The 18915-nt window shown below is 44.1% G+C and overlaps 1 protein-coding gene across 1 annotated transcript in view; it reads right to left on the bottom strand.

Annotated features, from left to right (window-relative positions):
• RGS11 (regulator of G protein signaling 11) overlaps window positions 1-18915 on the bottom strand; it is a 1486254-nt gene that overhangs the window by 1230179 nt on the left and 237160 nt on the right. Inside the window, exon 5 of the mRNA XM_086939774.1 lies at window positions 15838-15889. Within this exon, the coding sequence (XP_086795900.1) occupies window positions 15838-15889 (52 nt within the window). The remainder of the gene's footprint in view (window positions 1-15837; window positions 15890-18915) is intronic.

Below are 18915 nucleotides of genomic sequence, written 5' to 3'. Positions count from 1 at the left end.
GAGTCTCTATAACGTCACATGTGCTAACCGTTTGCACTAATAGTGTGCAATCGTCTCCTATATCTATACTATCAAGGGTTTTTGTCGGAGCCTCCCCACCCAGAGGTTCACAGGCCTCCCCCCCTGTAGCTGAACATCAATCGCAATCCTCCAGCCTAGAAAGCTGGGAAAACCGATTGTAAGTGTCCAGTGGGGTAAAGGGCCTCAGATGGTTCATCCTATTACCATGATTTGTCGTATGCCTGTAGGGGACAGTAGACCAGGCAGAGAACTGATTCGGTGGTAGGGGAAAATATTGCCCATAATAATTATAATTGTTGTTATGGGGCAGTATAAGTGGTAGGGGTGGAGGCCTAGGGGGAAAAAACTTGTTTGGGTATTTAAAAGGAGCATCCTCTTGCCTGGGATAAAAATATGTGAGGGCCCGAGGGATTATACATGTTCCTCCATTTCCTGATGACCAATTTAATATGTAGTCGACTGCCCGAGGGTCTCTAAAGTTAATCACAACTAGATCCCCCTCCAGATCTTTTTTTCTGGGGCCCAACCAGTTAATGCGCCTAACGTGGGCTATATCACCATCTATATTTGGCGCTATCGGTCTGTACGTTCTTAACCAGTGAATGATTTTATTCTTCAGGTCAGCATATCCCTCTTTTTTGTTAGCAGTTAACTGGGGAACCCCTGTTAGTACCACCACAAAGGGCACCGCTTCAGGTGGAATCTCCACTGGCGGCACCTTTTTGCGTGTTACGCTATTTTTACTATGTTCCCCTTGATCATCCTGACTGACGCTTGCCGGGACCTTAGGGTTTGATGTGTTTGGAACACCACCAGATTCAACAGCAGGTAACCTGTCATTTTTAGGAGGCTTTGGTTTTACAGTGGGAGGGTCGACTATACCCTTGGGTTGAGATGTTTCCTTGGACAGCTGGGCTACCACATGTGGGATCTTTTGAGCAATTGTGGGGGGGGGCTTTTTTGCAGGTGTAGGTTGCGCCGCCCCACTCCCTTGGGTTTTTGTCAGAGTAGCTAAACTAGTCATAGCAGCTTCCAATATAGTGAGTCTAATTTCCACCTTTTTGATCGACTCATTGATAGGTACAAGGAGAGATCTTAACATGAACTCCAAGTTCCCCATCAATGTGGGGGAGGGTGTAATATCCCTAACAGTATTACTGGTACTATTGTCTAAAGGCCCAACCTGTGTGGCTGCTTCAGTTAAGCTGCAAATCAGTATTGGATCTACTAAGGGTGTCGGGTCCTGAGCGTCTGCTAAGGTAGTATCATTTAAAGGGGGGGTTTGAGCCTTGTTCCCAAAATCTAGATGCGAGATTTTAGCTTTGCCTAGGGCCTGCCTACATTTCCTTCTTTTTTTACTAGGTGGAGGACGGTGGATCTGTACTGCCGGTGGCGGCTTGGGTTTCTGTTGCCTAGATTTAAGGGTTGTCTTGGTGCGGCTGGGGCCGGGGGTAGGGGTAGCAATTGTAATATTATCCACAACAAAAGACGGTGTGGAAGCAAAGTCACGGAACAGTAAGGGAACGTCTTCTAGACTAGTGTTGGCCACATTCAAGTGTATAGAACCTACTTCCTGATTTATGGCAAGCGTGGAGCTATCCAAGAGAGGTTTAAGCTTCATACTCTCGACAGAACGTCGACGCTCTGCCCTACGTTTAGCTAATGTGGAGTCCTCGTCACCCTCACTCTTTTTTTGGAAGTAGTTCTCCAGGGACCCATTACGTAAACTGACCTTTCTCCCTGGGGTGTCCTCCTCAGCCATGACCCAAATATAAGGAATCGGGGTCTGCGTACAGTTGTTAGGGGGAAGGCCCTGCCCGGCCTCCTCTGGCCTACGAGGGCCTTAGAGGGCCCGCCCTTTGCCCGGGCTTAGCCCCGGGATGAGTCCCGCACACGCGTCCCGCTAACGCGCGGGACTTCTGTTAATGAATCCTTGGGGGCGGAGTCACGGGAAGAGGCGGCAGGTGTGCTAGATGGAACGCGCACAGCCTGCTGGCACTCGCAGTCCCGTCCTCGTTGCTGGCGACTCCCCCAAGGTAAATCCGCGTCCAGCGGGGCTCCAGGCACACAGTAGTTTTGCCCTACGGGGCTCCAAAACGGCAAGAAGACTGGCAGCAGCAAACACTCCTTCACGAGCGGCACCCGCGAAGCGGGGGCCGCGAGGAGTTTTCAAAGTCCAGCGGGGGGCGGGGACACGGGAAGAGGCGGCAGGTGTGCTAGATGGAACGCGCACAGCCTGCTGGCACTCGCAGTCCCGTCCTCGTTGCTGGCGACTCCCCCAAGGTAAATCCGCGTCCAGCGGGGCTCCAGGCACACAGTAGTTTTGCCCTACGGGGCTCCAAAACGGCAAGAAGACTGGCAGCAGCAAACACTCCTTCACGAGCGGCACCCGCGAAGCGGGGGCCGCGAGGAGTTTTCAAAGTCCAGCGGGGGGCGGGGACACGGGAAGAGGCGGCAGGTGTGCTAGATGGAACGCGCACAGCCTGCTGGCACTCGCAGTCCCGTCCTCGTTGCTGGCGACTCCCCCAAGGTAAATCCGCGTCCAGCGGGGCTCCAGGCACACAGTAGTTTTGCCCTAAGGGGCTCCAAAACGGCAAGAAGACTGGCAGCAGCAAACACTCCTTCACGAGCGGCACCCGCGAAGCGGGGGCCGCGAGGAGTTTTCAAAGTCCAGCGGGGGGCGGGGACACGGGAAGAGGCGGCAGGTGTGCTAGATGGAACGCGCACAGCCTGCTGGCACTCGCAGTCCCGTCCTCGTTGCTGGCGACTCCCCCAAGGTAAATCCGCGTCCAGCGGGGCTCCAGGCACACAGTAGTTTGCCCTACGGGGCTCCAAAACGGCAAGAAGACTGGCAGCAGCAAACACTCCTTCACGAGCGGCACCCTTATTGGATCGACAACTGCATCCACGTGGGGCAGCAGTGCTGGATGAAGTACGGCGGGCAGTTGCCAGACCGCAGCACCATACCACTTGAGGGGCCTGGCTGTGACCCGGGGCATTGGAGTATGCTGCAGTTGCTGCTGCCTCCTCCTCCTCCTCCTCCTCCTCCTCCATCAGAGCCACTAGCCGCCGATATTCATTGCGGATGGCCTCAAGCTAATGCGCCGGGCCATTGCTGCCAACTCATTCCTGTTTGGTTTTGCTTTTCCTTTTGGTTGGGAAGGAGTAGCTCTATCAAAAAAGACTATTGTAACCAATACTGTTAGCAAATAGCAAAACAGTAAGACAACATTAATTCTACAAATAGTGGCACAGTAGCACTAGCAAGCACAGTACATTACATTTGTGGTATGTATGGACTCGAGTACACCAGTTTTCTTCTTCTCTCTTGTTTAGCTAAATTAAGTAACCTTGCTGTAGCCGGCATGCCAGCTCAGTCAGCTTGCACCCAAGACACACATACTTTTGCCGCAGGCTCACATTATTTTTATTTACTACTGTCTGCAGGTGGGGAAGCTGACTACACAATCATCTTATTTTTTCTATATGGGTGGCACTGGCCATAATATCTTACATCAAGGGTAACTGCTCAATTTTACTTTCACCCTGCCCTGACTACTCCAACAAGGCAGATGATATCTGATACAAATTATCATTGCTTATATATATGGGACGACACAAGGTACTTTATTTTGATCGAACCATGCAGCCGATAGACACCCATGGCAGGCCGACACAGTCGAAAATAAATTAACATAGGTAGTGAGTGGCCTCAGAGTCAGAGGGAGGCGCTTGATAACATACATACACAATATATATGCTGTGCTTGCAAACTACCGTGAGTCAAGGGAGTAAGTATTCTGAAAATACAACTTATATTCTCCTTGGCTTTGCTCTGGCGAGGTTTATTTCCTTTTACATTCTCTTCAAAGACTCATCATCCAGTGACAGTCTCCACCTATGCTATGATAAATACCATCCAGGCATCCATCCATTCAAAGTAAACATCTCTATCATTCTTCTTAACCTCTCAACAAACCTTAGTTTGTCTCAATAAAAGACATGTTTTTAACCACCACACATGCATCCATCCTTCCTTGCTTGCCTTTGAGTTTGACCCATGAAACACCCAGGAGGATTCTTGCTATCACCCATACAGTTTCATCTACCCAGGCAGTTGTCTTTCCTTTCACCTTCCACCTATCCTTCAACCATGCATGCATCTGATTCCTATCAGCCACCTATGCAATATGCATGCTTCCCACATGACACGTATCCTTCTCTGCCAGTCATATACATTACATCTCGCCAGTCCTTCCTCCTTCTATCCCAGTGCTTTCCCTTTTGGTTCAACCCATCCATCAAGGTCATCTGGTTCTTAGTCTTCACTTTCCCAACTGAGTTGAAGTCAGATAGAATAGGCCATTAGTTACTCAACTACTACTCCCACTGCTAATGCTATTGCTCCAATGCTAAATAAAGGGTGTCTTCTTTAACCGTTGTTCACAACAACTTAGTCTCCTAGTCTCAACCTACAGTGTACACCCTTCCTGCAAGTGTATAACTATTGTCAGTAAGTAAGGAATATAAGTATAACTTTTAACTTACCACCACCCGCCACTGCTACTGGCTCACTTCCCCCCGGTGGCAGCTGCCACATCCACTGCTCACTCCTGGCTGGCGTCGCCTTCCCCGTTGCTGGCTCTGGCACTGGTGGTCGGTATGCCTAGAAAAAACATCACACATTTTCTAGATGCAATCTCTGCCTATTTATTGTTTTCCACTAGCAAGATTGAAAACAAATACATATATATACCATATATATCACTAGTACAAATCTGGTACTAGAGTAGAGTAGACACTAGTAGGAGTATGTCCTATCCTATCAAAACTAGTAAAATATCTGGTTGGGCATTATTGGTGGGAATTGTCGAAAAGCCTCTCAAGATTAAGAAGACTAGAAGAGTACAACCCAAAGGACTGGATTCAGTGGCTAGAGCTATTGGTGAATCTGAGTTTAAAACCTTTTAAAAAAAAATAAAGAGTGGCCAACTGAGCAAGCTTAGCTACAGACAGACTAATATAGTAGTAGTACAGAGAGTCAGAGCAGGGGCAGTTAGAGGCAGGGATAACAAGAATTTAGAAACAGATAGTGTAGATCTAAGACGCTTTGGTAAAAAATAGAATTAGGAAACGGAAAAAATAGTTAGGAAAAAATAAGGTGCAGTAAAAGTTAGGGAAATATAATTAATATTAACAACTGTAGGACTTACTGAGGCCAGCAGCAGAGCCCTGTGTAGAGGTGCTGTCCTGGCCCTGGGATTGGGAGGCATCTTGTTGTCCCGCTATTTCCACCGACTCTGACCCCGTCTTCTTGCCTCTGGATGCTGATCATGTAAGAAATAATAAAGAAAGAGACAAACATTGATGATTGGTGGGAAACAAATAAAATATTTAAAAAAACCATCAAAGGAACATTTTTTAAAACAACAATGAAATATAATTGAGCTATCTAATCTGATCGACTAGTAGTATAATGGAATTTCTGGACCATCTAGTTATTATTTATGAGCACTAATCCAGTGTTCCATTCTGATTCCAGAATCCTAAGCCTAAGTACCACCTGACCTAGCCCACCTATTCCAGACGGGCCAATTGTTCGCTAAGTCTGCATTTCCATTTAGTTTAGTCCTCAAAATGCATTGATGGAGCCGACGCATGCATACATTTTTACATACACTAAATTGTTGGTTGGTTGCTGCTGATGTTCTGCTAAGCCTATCACCCACAAACTACAAAAGGTTCCACTTAGGACTGGAATAAACAGCGCTCAGCAGCACGTAACATGACAGAGGATGCGTCATCCAGACTGCAAAAAAATTACCCACGGATACTAATGAACTGAGTAACTAAACTACCTATCAACCCACCACTATCCCAGTGACAGGAGGACATAGAAAGGACCAGCGTCTCTCTAGCATTACCCAACTTAAGTTCTCTAAAGTAAACTCTCTTACATAATCAGCCCAAGCGAGGGCAGCCGCAAAGTTTCAAACAAGTAAGATTAGTAGTGCCGAGCACCTGTGTCTAGAAGAATAACAATCACAGAAGATTTTGAAACGTAATATACCTGCAATGTAAGCAGCCGAATTCTTGCTATTCAGCAAAAAATTATATTCGCAATAACAGTAACACAGTCTATAGAACACTAAATACTACTAGTATTAGCTATTCACCAAGCCCCATGACCTCAACACCTAGCAGGTCAAAGATGTCTGATCACCGGTGGGTCAGATGGTCATGGGTGCGCCGGACCTCAGAGAAGCAAAACACTGCCTGGTGCATCCTCTCCCAACGGCGGTGACACTCCTCTGTAGCATACCCGGAGCCAGGCCTTCTGCCTGCTGCCAAGGTCAAGGGGAGGTGGCGCTGACCAAAAAACAAGGGTGGCCACCTCCGCCACGCAAAAAAGGGACCGGGCATTGACCCCTTCCGGGCACAGTCTGCCACAGGGAAGGCAGCTCTTCTTGGGTGCAGGCACATTGCCCTCGGAACCCGACCCCTTAGCCATTGTCCTGGGGTGGGCGGGGCAGAAAAGAAAATGTAGCAGTAAAAAATAAAGTCAGGGGAAGAAGTAGGAGAGTACAAAAAGAAGTAATATAAAACAGTGAAAAAACGTACAAAAACCGCAGTAAAAGTAAAAATAAAATGCAAAATATACACTTAGGTACAGAAAGCGACAGATAATAAATTAAAAAGATCAGAAAAACAGGGTAAAAAACAAAGGATGGAAAAGATTGGAGAGGGATTTAAAAGTTGGCCCAGAACCATGCAAAGAATAGGAAAACAAGATGGCCGTGCCCATTGGCCACCGCCTGGTGAAGTTTGCATGATATTTTCCTGCAAACACGTCATCCGCGTTGTCAAATGTCAAAAACATCTTGCGAGCATACGCGAGCATGCGGAAACAAGCAGATCCGCATGCTCGCGTAGCTACGCCTAGTGCCGCTGAGTTTTTCTGCTATTTCTCATAGCGTCGCATAGCGTGGCTAAGCGAACTTCGCCCAGGGTTAGTAAATGTAATGCACCCACATTTCTGCTCCTGTGTCTTTGAATTCTATTTATTCAATTTGTTTTTCAACTTTTGTATTGTCTTGTATATTTATGACTACCAGGGTACTAAGAGCCTTACACAAAGAAAACCCAAACTATGTGATTGTTCGATTAAATGTTCCTGGTATTTTATGCTAATTATGATATGGTATTGTACCTTCTACATTTGCATGCTTTGCTTTTATTGTTTATCTTAACTGAATAAAGCTCATATTGATGAAAATGATGAACACAAGCAAATTCATTTGGGTACACTGAGGCAAAGAAACTAGCAATCCTAAATGGTAAGTATGAGACAGAGGAGTAGCTTTAGTATAGGGTGTTTGGAGCCGTTTAATATGGTTGTTGAGAGTCCATACTCAGCAAACAAGACAGATAATATTCATTGAGTTATCATAGCCCCTGTCCCTTTTGCTTCCGCTCCTACAAACAGGAATACAATTTTACCAAGAAGTACAGCCACACCTGTAGCATCATTATCGACACAGGACCAGTCAGATGAATGAAAGTAATCGGAGGCTGGGGAAGATGATGTGAAACACCACTGTGTGTATGCATAGCCTAAGGCAAAGGATCTCAGCGTATGTTAAGTGGGGTCAAGGAATGAAACCCACAGATCGAGTCATACCAGGTATAGCTCACATCAACAGCGGACAGTCCCAAAAGTCACGGGGCAATGAAGGAGCAAATTATGTCTAGGTATAGAACTCCTGTGTTGGCAGAGGCACAGTTCTGAGGCAGGTGTTTGTCAACCCAAAGCTAGCCAAAGAAAGAAGATACAGCAGAAATTGAGCCAAGTAGCTGTGCTGGCCTGCAGGAACGTGCATAATTATGATCCATCCCTTTACACTAAGGCTGTATATCAATGGGGCATGTGCCGATAAAAGGAAGCAAAGACTTGAATAATTATAGTTTTCCAGCCCACTGAATGCCTGAGCTTGAGCTGCTAAAGCAGCATATTAACTCACCCGTTATAAAATTACAATGCATGAAAAACATGGGGAGTAACGGAGTATCATACTAACGCTACACTACAGGGGGATTAAGGGTGCAGTCTGGGGAATGAGCCATAGCTGCTTTTAAATGTTCTGCTCTTTTATTGCTAATGTTCCTGCATTTTTATGGACATATACATTAGTCCTATATAAGGCTACTGCATGTACTCCACCTTTTTAAAACCATTCTAGATTGGGTCCCACAGCTCCACTTTCCAATTTCTGACAATATGAACGATGTTACAAGGGGGCGGGGGGAGCTTGCCCGACCCCAAGATGGCCGCAACCTAAGTGAGGTCCATCGGCCGTTTTATTAATACTTAATAAACCTGGTGCAGATTGCTACCAATTTAATGGGTTGTGTGGTCCTACTTACCCCTGTCTATGAGGGCTGCCTGGATTGGTAGAAGAACGCCCTTGGGGGTGGTTGCGGGGCAGTGGAGAGACTTGTGGCTTAACCTCTGACCTGCACATGCGGTGCAAATGACAATGCAAGGGTGGTTTGTGCTTGCTGGTGGCTTATGGGCGGTGGTATGGATGTTCCTGATCTCTCATCTGACGTATAAGGAGCTGGAGCTTTTTCCCTTGAGAATGGTGGTGGGCAGGAGCTCAGGCCACACTAGAGTGTGCTGGGCCACTGGGTTCAACAAATGACTTGCTTCTGCCGGCGTGTGGGAGCCTGTGTCCGTTGCATGGCCTCGTGACCCCGCTTCAGGGGGCCTGATTGGTGCTGGGAGCTGTTGTCTATAAAGAACAATGCAGAATGGTGATTGCCTGCTATGAAACAGCTCCCTAAATCTGCCACTAAATATGTGTTTGACCTGGACTGTAGACCCTCTTCCCACTAGCTGTACATTTTACCCCTTGGGCTGCTGCTGAGTGAGTGATGCCCCGTGGTGTACAAAGAACGCAGAGGTCCTGGTGAACAGAGGGTGTTTTCAGTTGAGTACCACTTCTTCGCGGAGGGAGATTTGATCTTGTAGAGGATCACCTTGCACGTCATTTGCAGCACATCACCTGAGTACAATATACATAGGGCATAGAGATTATCATTGAAAACCTCTCCCGTGATATCGCTGAAGTGCTGAATAGACCATATGCTTCAGTAGGACAGTTGATATTGCTACTTGCAGATAAGTGGCTTATTCAATGAGTGTGATCGTTTTCTAACAAAGTGCATTACAGGGGTGTTTTGTGGGGGCACATTGTACTGGTGATACACTTCAAAACCATGGCAGTGCAGGCGGCCAGAATGGTAAAACAGACAGATCCCAATCTAAGCTCTTATTTGAATCTCGGAGGACCCTGCAATACCGATTTGTCAGATAATGGAGACATAACTGAAACTTCTGAGATATCTCTAGATGCAAATTTAAAAAAAACACAAATGACCATGCAATATAGCCTGGCCAAGATATATGGGAAGATTAACACACTCTATTTCAGGATGGACAGAATGATGGAGAAGCTTGATAAACATGCTGAGTGGCTAGATACCATTGAATAAAGGTTGTCTCATGCAGAGGTCACGCTAACAGCAGAATCGATGAACACAAGAAAATAAATGCGCTAATCTCCAAACTGCAATCCAAAACAGAAGATTTAGAAGCCCGTGGAAGAAATAATTTAAGACTGGTGGGAATCACTGAATCAACCAACATGGATGACATGGAGCACTATGTGGACCGTCTTCTAATTGTACTGCTGGTCAGAGATATTTTTTTAGACATGTTTGTAGTGAAGAGATTGAGAGGCTGCTCTGCGCAGGGTCAAGAAGCTGAAAGCTCTACGCTATGAGGGCTCTAAACTATATCTTTATTCTATTTCTCCCAGCATGCACAGGAGGCCAGACACATCTTTCTACCTGCCAAGAGGAAGTTATGAGAACTGCAAATAGAATAAAGTATGCTCTAACCTGCAAGACTGCAAGTGATGTCAGATTGTAAATCACTCTTCTATTCTGAGATCCTAAATAGCTATTACAGTTCAACAAATGGGAGGAGGGTGCAGGCAGGTGTTGTGGCTCCCAAAAGATGATCCCTGATGAAAGAGATGATCAATCAGATACAGAAGAACATTAATGGGACTACCCTTTGAGTCTACCACTCCCTAAGACAACTCCAGCCATACTGTGCTGGAACAGCCCTCTGCCCCTAGTCCCATCCGGCCCTTTGTGGGTTTTAGTTTGCGGGGACAGGTACTGAGTGACCTGGTGGGGGTAACTGGGTTAATGTCTTTCCAAGAGATACCAGCATCTGGACATTTGTAAGACCGTTCCAAGTTACAATATACACTTTCCTACATTGTCTTGCTGTCTAACTGATATAGATTACTTAAAGGATATTCAGAAGAATTTTCCAATCTTTCTCTAACTTTCGCATTGTATATCTGCTTATTCAAATGCTAAGTATCCTGAAGACAATGCTGAATAATGTATTATTTGTTAAAATGTGGCCAAATCCTATACTCCACATGAAATATAATGTGGGTTCGCCGGCAAGGAGCACTGGATAAGGTACCATCCACCCCCATGTGTGTGCCATCCATAGTTCAATGTCAGTTTTTTCTTTTGGGCAGGTTGCTAGGGAGGGTTGGGGAGGTATACAGAAAGGCTATATTTGTTCTGGGATTGTAAAGAGTGGGTGGGATTTTTGTTGCACTTGTTCGCTTTGTGTCACTAATGACAAAATGCGTAATGTGCTGTAAGGCTAGGTACACTTGATTCTTTCTAGGGGACCATACGTGATCGCTGATATAGATCACACAGATATTGGCTCACCCCCCCCTCCTTGATTCGATTAATTACATGGAATGTTAGAGGTTTAAACAGTATTATAAAAATGCGTAAGGTAGCGGTGTACCTGAAGAGACACAAGATCAACATGGCAGTCTTGCAGGAGACCCACTTAGCCCGGGGAATGGTGTATTGTTGCAGTGGAGAATGCAGGGTATTTGCTATGAAGCCGTCTTCACGGCTCATGCTCAGGGAGTACCTAATACTTATATGTGTGGCTCTGGGATTTGACTACAAGAGTTGTGTGTGGATCCACGAGGTAGGTATGTGGTTGCACGTTGCTATAAAGAGGACTTAGCTGTATTACTCGTTGAGGTGTACGGACTGAATGTATGTGATTATCCCGCTATCTTTTTCCCTGCAGGGAATCACAACGCGGTCGTTGTGATTCCGCATACCATTACTCCGCAAGTCGGAACAACGACTTGCGGAGTAATGGTATGCGAAATCACTACGCAGTCGTTGTAACAACTGCGTTGTGATTCCCTGCAGGGAAAAAGATTTGTGATAAACCTTGTTTACCGTACGGACCTAATCATGATGATCCGCAGTTTTACTGCTCACTTAGTGCCCTTCTGACCCGGTGGGGTGACTTGCCAGAAATTTGGCAAGGTGACTTTAATTGCGTTTTGAATCCTGAGAGTGATCACTCGAGAGTGCCCCCTCACCCCCTTCTACTGCAGAACGGGCTCTCCTTGACATTGCGGATAGGGAGTGTCGTCTAGATATTTGGAAGCATCAGTCATCGGCTAATACTGGCTTCACACACTATTCCTAAATTCGCAACATTCATACACGTATGGATTTTTGGTTGGTATCACAAGCTTTAGCTCCTACGGTTTACATGTGTGAGCCGCTTCCACGTACTTAGATCATTCCCCAGTGACACTGGAAATAGTACTGCAGACAAGAAGGCACGCTGCATTAACTTGGCGCTTCACTCCAACTCATTACTGGACTCGGTCTTTAAGTGTGAGGTAGCCCAAGCCATTGAGGAATACTTTCATAACAATATTGGTAGGGTGAATAACTTCACAACGGTATGGGAAGGCTTATATTAGAGGCATCACAATATCCAAACATGCTGATGTCCTTAGATCACTTCGACATTGTTTATCATACACGGAAAGAGAGATTGGTGAAATGGAGAGGGAACACTGCTTACAGCTGATGGACATTTGCTGGGCGAAATGAAGCGAGGGTAATTGAATTTGGTGATATAGTAAATAGTGGATTCAAACATTTAGAAAAATATGACACAGCCATGTATATGGGGACGGGGAACTTCCAGGGACCACACTGGCAGCACAAATGAGGCCTAAAAGAGAGTCTGATGTAGTACTGGAAATTCTAGACTCACAAGGGCAACCTCTAAGTAATGTAGATTAGGCAACAGGCTGTTCAAACAAATATTATGTAGGCTTATACAGTTTGTGCATCCCATACGACAAAATTGTACCCACTGATTATCTTGTGCATATAGCCATGACATGGCTCGCTGATGAGCACAGGGAGCACTTGATGGAACCATTACAACCATCAGAGCTGCACTCTGCACGTAAAACTATGCAGCCAGGTAAGGCATCAGACTCAGACGTCCTCACAGTGGCCTTTTGCAAGGCCTACCAAGAATTGCTATTACCATACTTGATAGTACTTTTCAAGGAAATGGACAAAATCCGTACTATGCCCCCTCTGTGCTGGAAGCTCTAATAGTCACTCTCCTGAAGCCTGGCAACCAATACAATCTTTGTTCTTCATATAGGCCTCTATCATTATTAATTATAGCTTTATTCTAAGGTACTAGCCAATAGACTGGTGGCAGTGTTGCCCTTAGCTGGGTGCTCGGAGCAGGCTGGGTTTGTCCTGGGATGCAGCATCGCATACAACATAAGAACGCTTTAACACTATACAACATATAGCTCCAGAAGTCAAAGCGGATACTGTTTTTCTTGATGCTGAAAAGGCATTTGGCTTTGTCGAATCGGGGTTTATGCTGGAGGTTTTGTGCCGCAATGGTGTGGGAGAGGTGCTTTTATGCCTGATCACAGTGGGTATGTATGGGTAATATTGTGACGGTATGCAACGCTTACAACGCGCGCGTTACCACGACCTACTATTACAACTCAGTCGTAACAACGAAAGTTGTTACCACGCATTGCGCTGGGGGGCGCTCAAGGATAGGAAATGATTTAATTTACTATCCCAACACCTTCCCTACTATCCACGGGGACTGGTGTTGGAATAGTAAATTAAATTCTTTAATTTTGCGCCCCCCCAGCGCAATGCGTGGTAACAACTTTCGTTGTTAGGACCGCGTTGTAATAGTAGGTCGTGGTAACGCGCGCGTTCTAACGTCATACATCCATTGTGACAGCCCCTATAGGAGTTACCAGGGGGCGCCCATCAGGTTTGCCCCTTATCGCATTTGCTGTAAAAAAAATACTTTATTTGATCTGTTAAAATTATAAAAAGAGTGGAACATACCACCATGATGAAAAGTCACAAAACAGGTACAGATAAAAATGAGATTAAAACATTTTTAGTTATCGTAACCCTTGTGTGGAATGGAACCAACGAGCAGCGGATTATCATAACCGCAATGAAAACATGTCCATGGTTTCTGGTGAAATCAAAAGGTTGATGCCAACGGAAAATGGAGAGGTAGCAAAGTTCGAAACTGTTATGCATAATTTTCTGTCCAGTTTCTTAAGTGACTATATTTCCATATCCTGGAACATTTACAGGTGAGGTCATGTTTGTGTCTAGGGCTTGTCATAGAATGAGGCTTTGAAAAAGAGTACAGAAACAGGTCTGAGAAAGACTTAGGCCAGATACTTTATACCCTACTACCAAATTCTTATTTTGGTGTTCCATTCTTTCCAAATTTTTCTGCTGTTTCTTTCTTTTCTAGTTCTTGTGCTGCTAGGGACAAAAATTTGACAGTGTTGCAAGACAGTTGAACTGAAGAATCACTGAGGCATTTTATGACGGCCGCTCTGCAAGTCCGGATTTGAGTTTCTCTTAGGATTGGCCTTAAAAATGATGTCCTTAGGTTATGTAGTGCCGGACAGATGCATAATAGATGTAGTAATGACTCTGCTCCGTTGCCACAGAGGCGGCAGTCCAGGGATGGCCAGGTCTGTAGCCATTTTGGGGTGAGATCTTTGTTGGAAAATGAATCCAATCTCAACAAGGACAATTTCTGCTTGTAGAGGTCTCTGAATCTTTCTTGCATATAGGTTTGTGGTTTCATTTGCTTATAGGATGGAATCACCAACCATGCATGACTCTTACCAGCAAATATGGTTTTATCAGATTAAAACGATAATGTTTTTATTGATTTGTTTGTGATTTTTTTTTTAAACTGAGTATGAGATGGGTGTTTGCCAGGCTTCCTCCAGATATAGCGTTTGAAGCGCTTGATTCAAAATTTGGCATATCGTGTTTTTGTTTGTTGATTGTATTTCTACCTCCTACCAGCAGCCTTTGCTGTACACTCTGGTTGCAGAACCTCTAGCGTGCATACTGCATGAGTATAATGGCCACGAAGGATTAAGATTTCCTCATTACAAGCGTATTATTTCAGTATACTCTGACGATACCCTGCTATATATTAGTATACCAGAGAGCAATCTTACACATGTGCTTAGAGAAGTGGTTCAATTTGGGGGTCTTTTGGGACTGCGCATTGATTGGGAGAAAGCATTCATATTCCCTCTAACCCTAGTAACGATGCTCACAGTTATGGAGTACCAGCCAGTGCTTTATCTTGAAAAACAGGTCCACACTGACCCAGCAATTGTTCTCTTTGATAATTGTGGGAAGACGAAACATACATTAAAGAATGATGTAGAAGCTGGATCAAAATACCACTCTCCTTGATGGGACGTATAACCATCATGAAAATGAAAGTACTCGCCAGATTAACATTTTTATTTCAACACATCCCAATCTCATTGCCATGCACTGTGTTTGATACGCTGTGTTTCTTAATGATAAGACTGGCTTGGGGCAGAAAGAAGTCAAGAGTGAAATGGGAAATCCTTGCACTGCCTGTTGATATTGGCAGTCTAGGACCCAGACCTAGAGATGCATTACAGAGTGGCTTAGGGGACATTTGCACATTACTGGATTCATGGCCTGCATGACCTTCCACACCTATATATTGGGAGGGACACAGCAGACCCTAATTTTCATCCTCAGCTCTTATGTTACACTCAGTTGTGCCATTATTGCGTATTCGACTCTTTGACTCTTGGAGAGGCATGCAGGTTCCCTCTTATACTCACCACACATACCACTGGCCTAGAGCTCCTTGTTCCCCAGGGACCAGTAAGAGGGCGCTGTATGAGCTATGTACTCCATAGGGATTACCACAATGAGGGATTTGTTTTGGGACTGCAGGGTGTGCAGCTGGAATGAGATTTAACAAATTCTTCAACTGTAATTGTAACAAATGATAATTGAGAACCCAGCCAGGCTTTGTTTCTTGTATAGTGCTTTCAATAAATAAAACAGTAAAAAAACAAACCGAACAATGTTCCACATCCGTCCGCTATGCGTTTCCTAGTTGGCTTGCCCAGTGCTAGTCTCATGCTTTTCAATCAAATACCTAAACAATCATGATGCTGGGCATCTGTAACTTTACCAGGCACTTCCAGGAGAAGGAATCCCCTGCAGATGGCCTGCTAACAGGCGCAGACTTTAGTACCATGTAGTGCACTTCTATAAGAGTGCCAAATGTACAGCAGAGCCCTGCAGCACATTAATCTCATCAAGTCTGTCTCTCTCCACAGGAGTATTATAGGGTCAGATGCATTTGTACAATCTCTATAATGCATATACCACACTTGCTTTAATGTTTCACATTGTAAAGCTTTTAGGAAACATACACACAACACACCCGCTTAAAGAAAATATACTGGAATTAAATATGAAATATTAAACAAAGCTGTGATTTAGAAAACTTACCATAATCCAACTCAGTGGCAGGCCACTTACTGGATGTCCAGAAGTAAGGAGTCTAAAGAGAAGCAAACAAGATTTCTGGTTATTGAGTCCAGACTGTGATTATTTGGGAATAGTTCATCATTTGTTTGATACATTCAGTAATTGGAGGAGCATGCGCTTTCCCTAATGATTTACCTGGATAAGGCTGTCATTTGTTTGTAAGTAACTGTCATTACTGGATATTATGAAGGGCAGACGTCTATCAATTGTAGTATTATGTTTTCAGCAGAGTCTGATTATTCAGGTCAGATGCTGATTATTGTTATGCAGCTATAATTGCTATTTTTAAAACTGACTTGACAATGCAACCATCTATAAAGCATAAATAGCAGACACTATATACTATTTGGCCGAATAGAAGACACTATGTACTATTTGGTTGGTGGCCATGCAAATAGCAAAGAAAGTCCATTATTCACTTGGCTGCTGGCTTAAGAGAAGCCATTATGCACTACTTAGCCAGTAGCCATACAAATAGCAGACAGATCAATTTTTACCCAGTTACTGAAAGTATGTATCATTATGATTAGCGCAAAGTTCAACAGGCACATACGATCAGGTAGAATAGCAGACGAGGAGCTAAGGCAGTTGGCACCCATTTCTTAGTACTAGTTACTGCTAAAACTGGCCTAAATAGAATATGAAGTCAATTTAGAAGACATGGCATAGAACGCCTCCCCAATTATACCAAGGGTTAAGACACAGAGAATTGGGAAGCCCATTGAAGGTTTGCAGCTTTTATTAAATTAGCACAGTTAATTGAAACCATTGCTATAGAGTGTCATCATAGCACAGTTACCACGTTAAAAACAAAAACTAAGAAAACCATCAAGGTTTAAGTTCATATACATATAACTAACAAGACAATATTGTAGTTACCATTATAATCACATTACAGGATTCCAAAGCCAAGAATAAAATAGATTAGTAGAGGAATACTAGGACAGGGGATGAAAAAAGTCTGTGATAAGTTTTTTGGGGGAGGAACTGAAAGAGCAGGGGCCAAAGAAGATAAAAATAGATTGTCCAGGAGTCTCACATTGTTGTAAATGAATATAGGACCCTAGTGTACATTTTTCCGATTCATGTCCTTATATAGGTACGGATTATCCTATCCTTATATAGGCATAGAAATCATTACCATATTTAGACTGAGCCTATGCAGCCCAAATACGGCATGGCTACTTCCACTATGTTCCAAGAATCAGCAACAATTTCTTAGAAAAACCTGCCTTCAGCAGCTAGGGACATCACCTTTCCTGAATACTAATTTATCTAGGAAATCACTGAGTTTTTGAAGAACTGAGTCTTCTATGACGTTATTAAATCCCATGTCAAACTCAGTACCTTCATAGTATAAATATGCCTAGATTTGGACAAGCAGACACACGGTGGTTTGGAGCAGATCGACTAACTACTTGCCCGACGCCCTGCAGCAGCAAGTGCTGAAGGAAGCCGACCCTCCAGCTGACGCACTGAGAGACTCTGTCTTTTCTCCTGCCGAGAACTCCAGCTCCAGTGTTTCCAGGCTACCCTTGCGGGTTACTGTGAAATCGAGTCCTGAGAGAGGGATACAAGACCGCCTTAATTCTAAACCAAGGTACGGAGCTGATTAGACCCTTAGAGAATTCTTGATTAGATTCTTGGCAGAAAATACTAAACTTAAACTACTCCTCACTTACTTCTTCCCTTGTGCTAGGCTTAGGTCAGGTACACCGGGGTAGGCGTATTTTAAAAGCACCAGTTTAGTACTTTTAGCCATCATTTTAACACTGTATGTATTTTATCAGTTTTAAGGCAATTTATGGCTTAGAAAACCATTTTATGCTTTTACAGTACTATTTTATAATACTGTTCGTATTATATACTCTGTACTTTATTACCAGTATTACGATTGTAGCAGTACATTTCTTATGCTTGAGAAAGAAGACTGTTCAATAAATACTTTTTACTGAAAACGCACGTCTCTCTATTTTCTCAGCACCTCTGGTGAAACGAAGCATGCACGAATGACTGAGTAAAATAGCTATCTATTGTTTCCGTGACTCTAGAGATTGATTTCTTATTCTTGGGAAACAAAGTTGTCATGTTTATGCGGTTGTCAGAAACTAATCCCTTCTTGTGAATTCGAGAAAGTTTCTAGTGACCTCTGAGCTAGCTGGCACTCACAATTAATTCTAATAGATTCGGTAGAGACCTAGTCGACCTCAGTCCTACATCTAAACTACAGGATTTATTATTCCAATGCACAGAGCCTATTGGGAATATAGGAACTACACTACATGGCGCCCAACGTTTGGTAAGGCGATAATTTAACGCTAGATACTAGAGTAACTCCTTTTTCCCGTGAAAACTCCAATAGACGTCTGGAGTGGGTGAAAGGCTAAATATCCGCCAAAACTGAGTAGGACGAAAAATCCTATGTATTTGTTTTTTGGTTTGTTCAATGTTGAAGGATACAGTGTTACAAAATATTGTGCACCTAATCTTTGTTTCCTTGAAACTTGTCCTGCACACTCTTTAATCAGTAAAAATAATGGTTACTGATGAAGAATTAGCTGCAGCAGCAGCACAAGCAGATTTAGATGACAGAAATAGGCTACAGAATGGCCCAGATGCTATAATCATTCCGGTAAACATTAGGAAAACTATAGCTTATAAACTCATAAATAATGGAATATCATCGAGAGGTGGTAAAGTAATATTTGTTATAGAGGCACATGAATATCGGCAGACAGAGGTATTCTATTCATGGATTCACTTTCCTCCAGCATATGGTGGAACACACGAGTTTCACTACTACAAAGTAGAGTAACCTCTAGAGGAATACGTTCCTTACGAGGACATTGAAATTCCATTAACTTACCAAGAGCATCAGCTCTGGTTTCAAGGCGCCCTAAAACATGAAAATCACATTACCAGCTCGGTCCACTAGGTAGACCAGGAGCTACATGGCCGGTACTAGCCAGCTATACATCACATCTTGACATAGAAAGTATGACAGGTAGAGAACTGCTAGCACAGCTGAAACAGTTAATT

This window comes from Lissotriton vulgaris, chromosome 10, assembly GCF_964263255.1.
Source record: "Lissotriton vulgaris chromosome 10, aLisVul1.2, whole genome shotgun sequence".
In the NCBI taxonomy this organism is placed as follows: domain Eukaryota; kingdom Metazoa; phylum Chordata; class Amphibia; order Caudata; family Salamandridae; genus Lissotriton; species Lissotriton vulgaris.
Note: the sequence above shows the minus strand (reverse complement) of the source record. Positions and strands in the feature narration are given on the sequence as shown.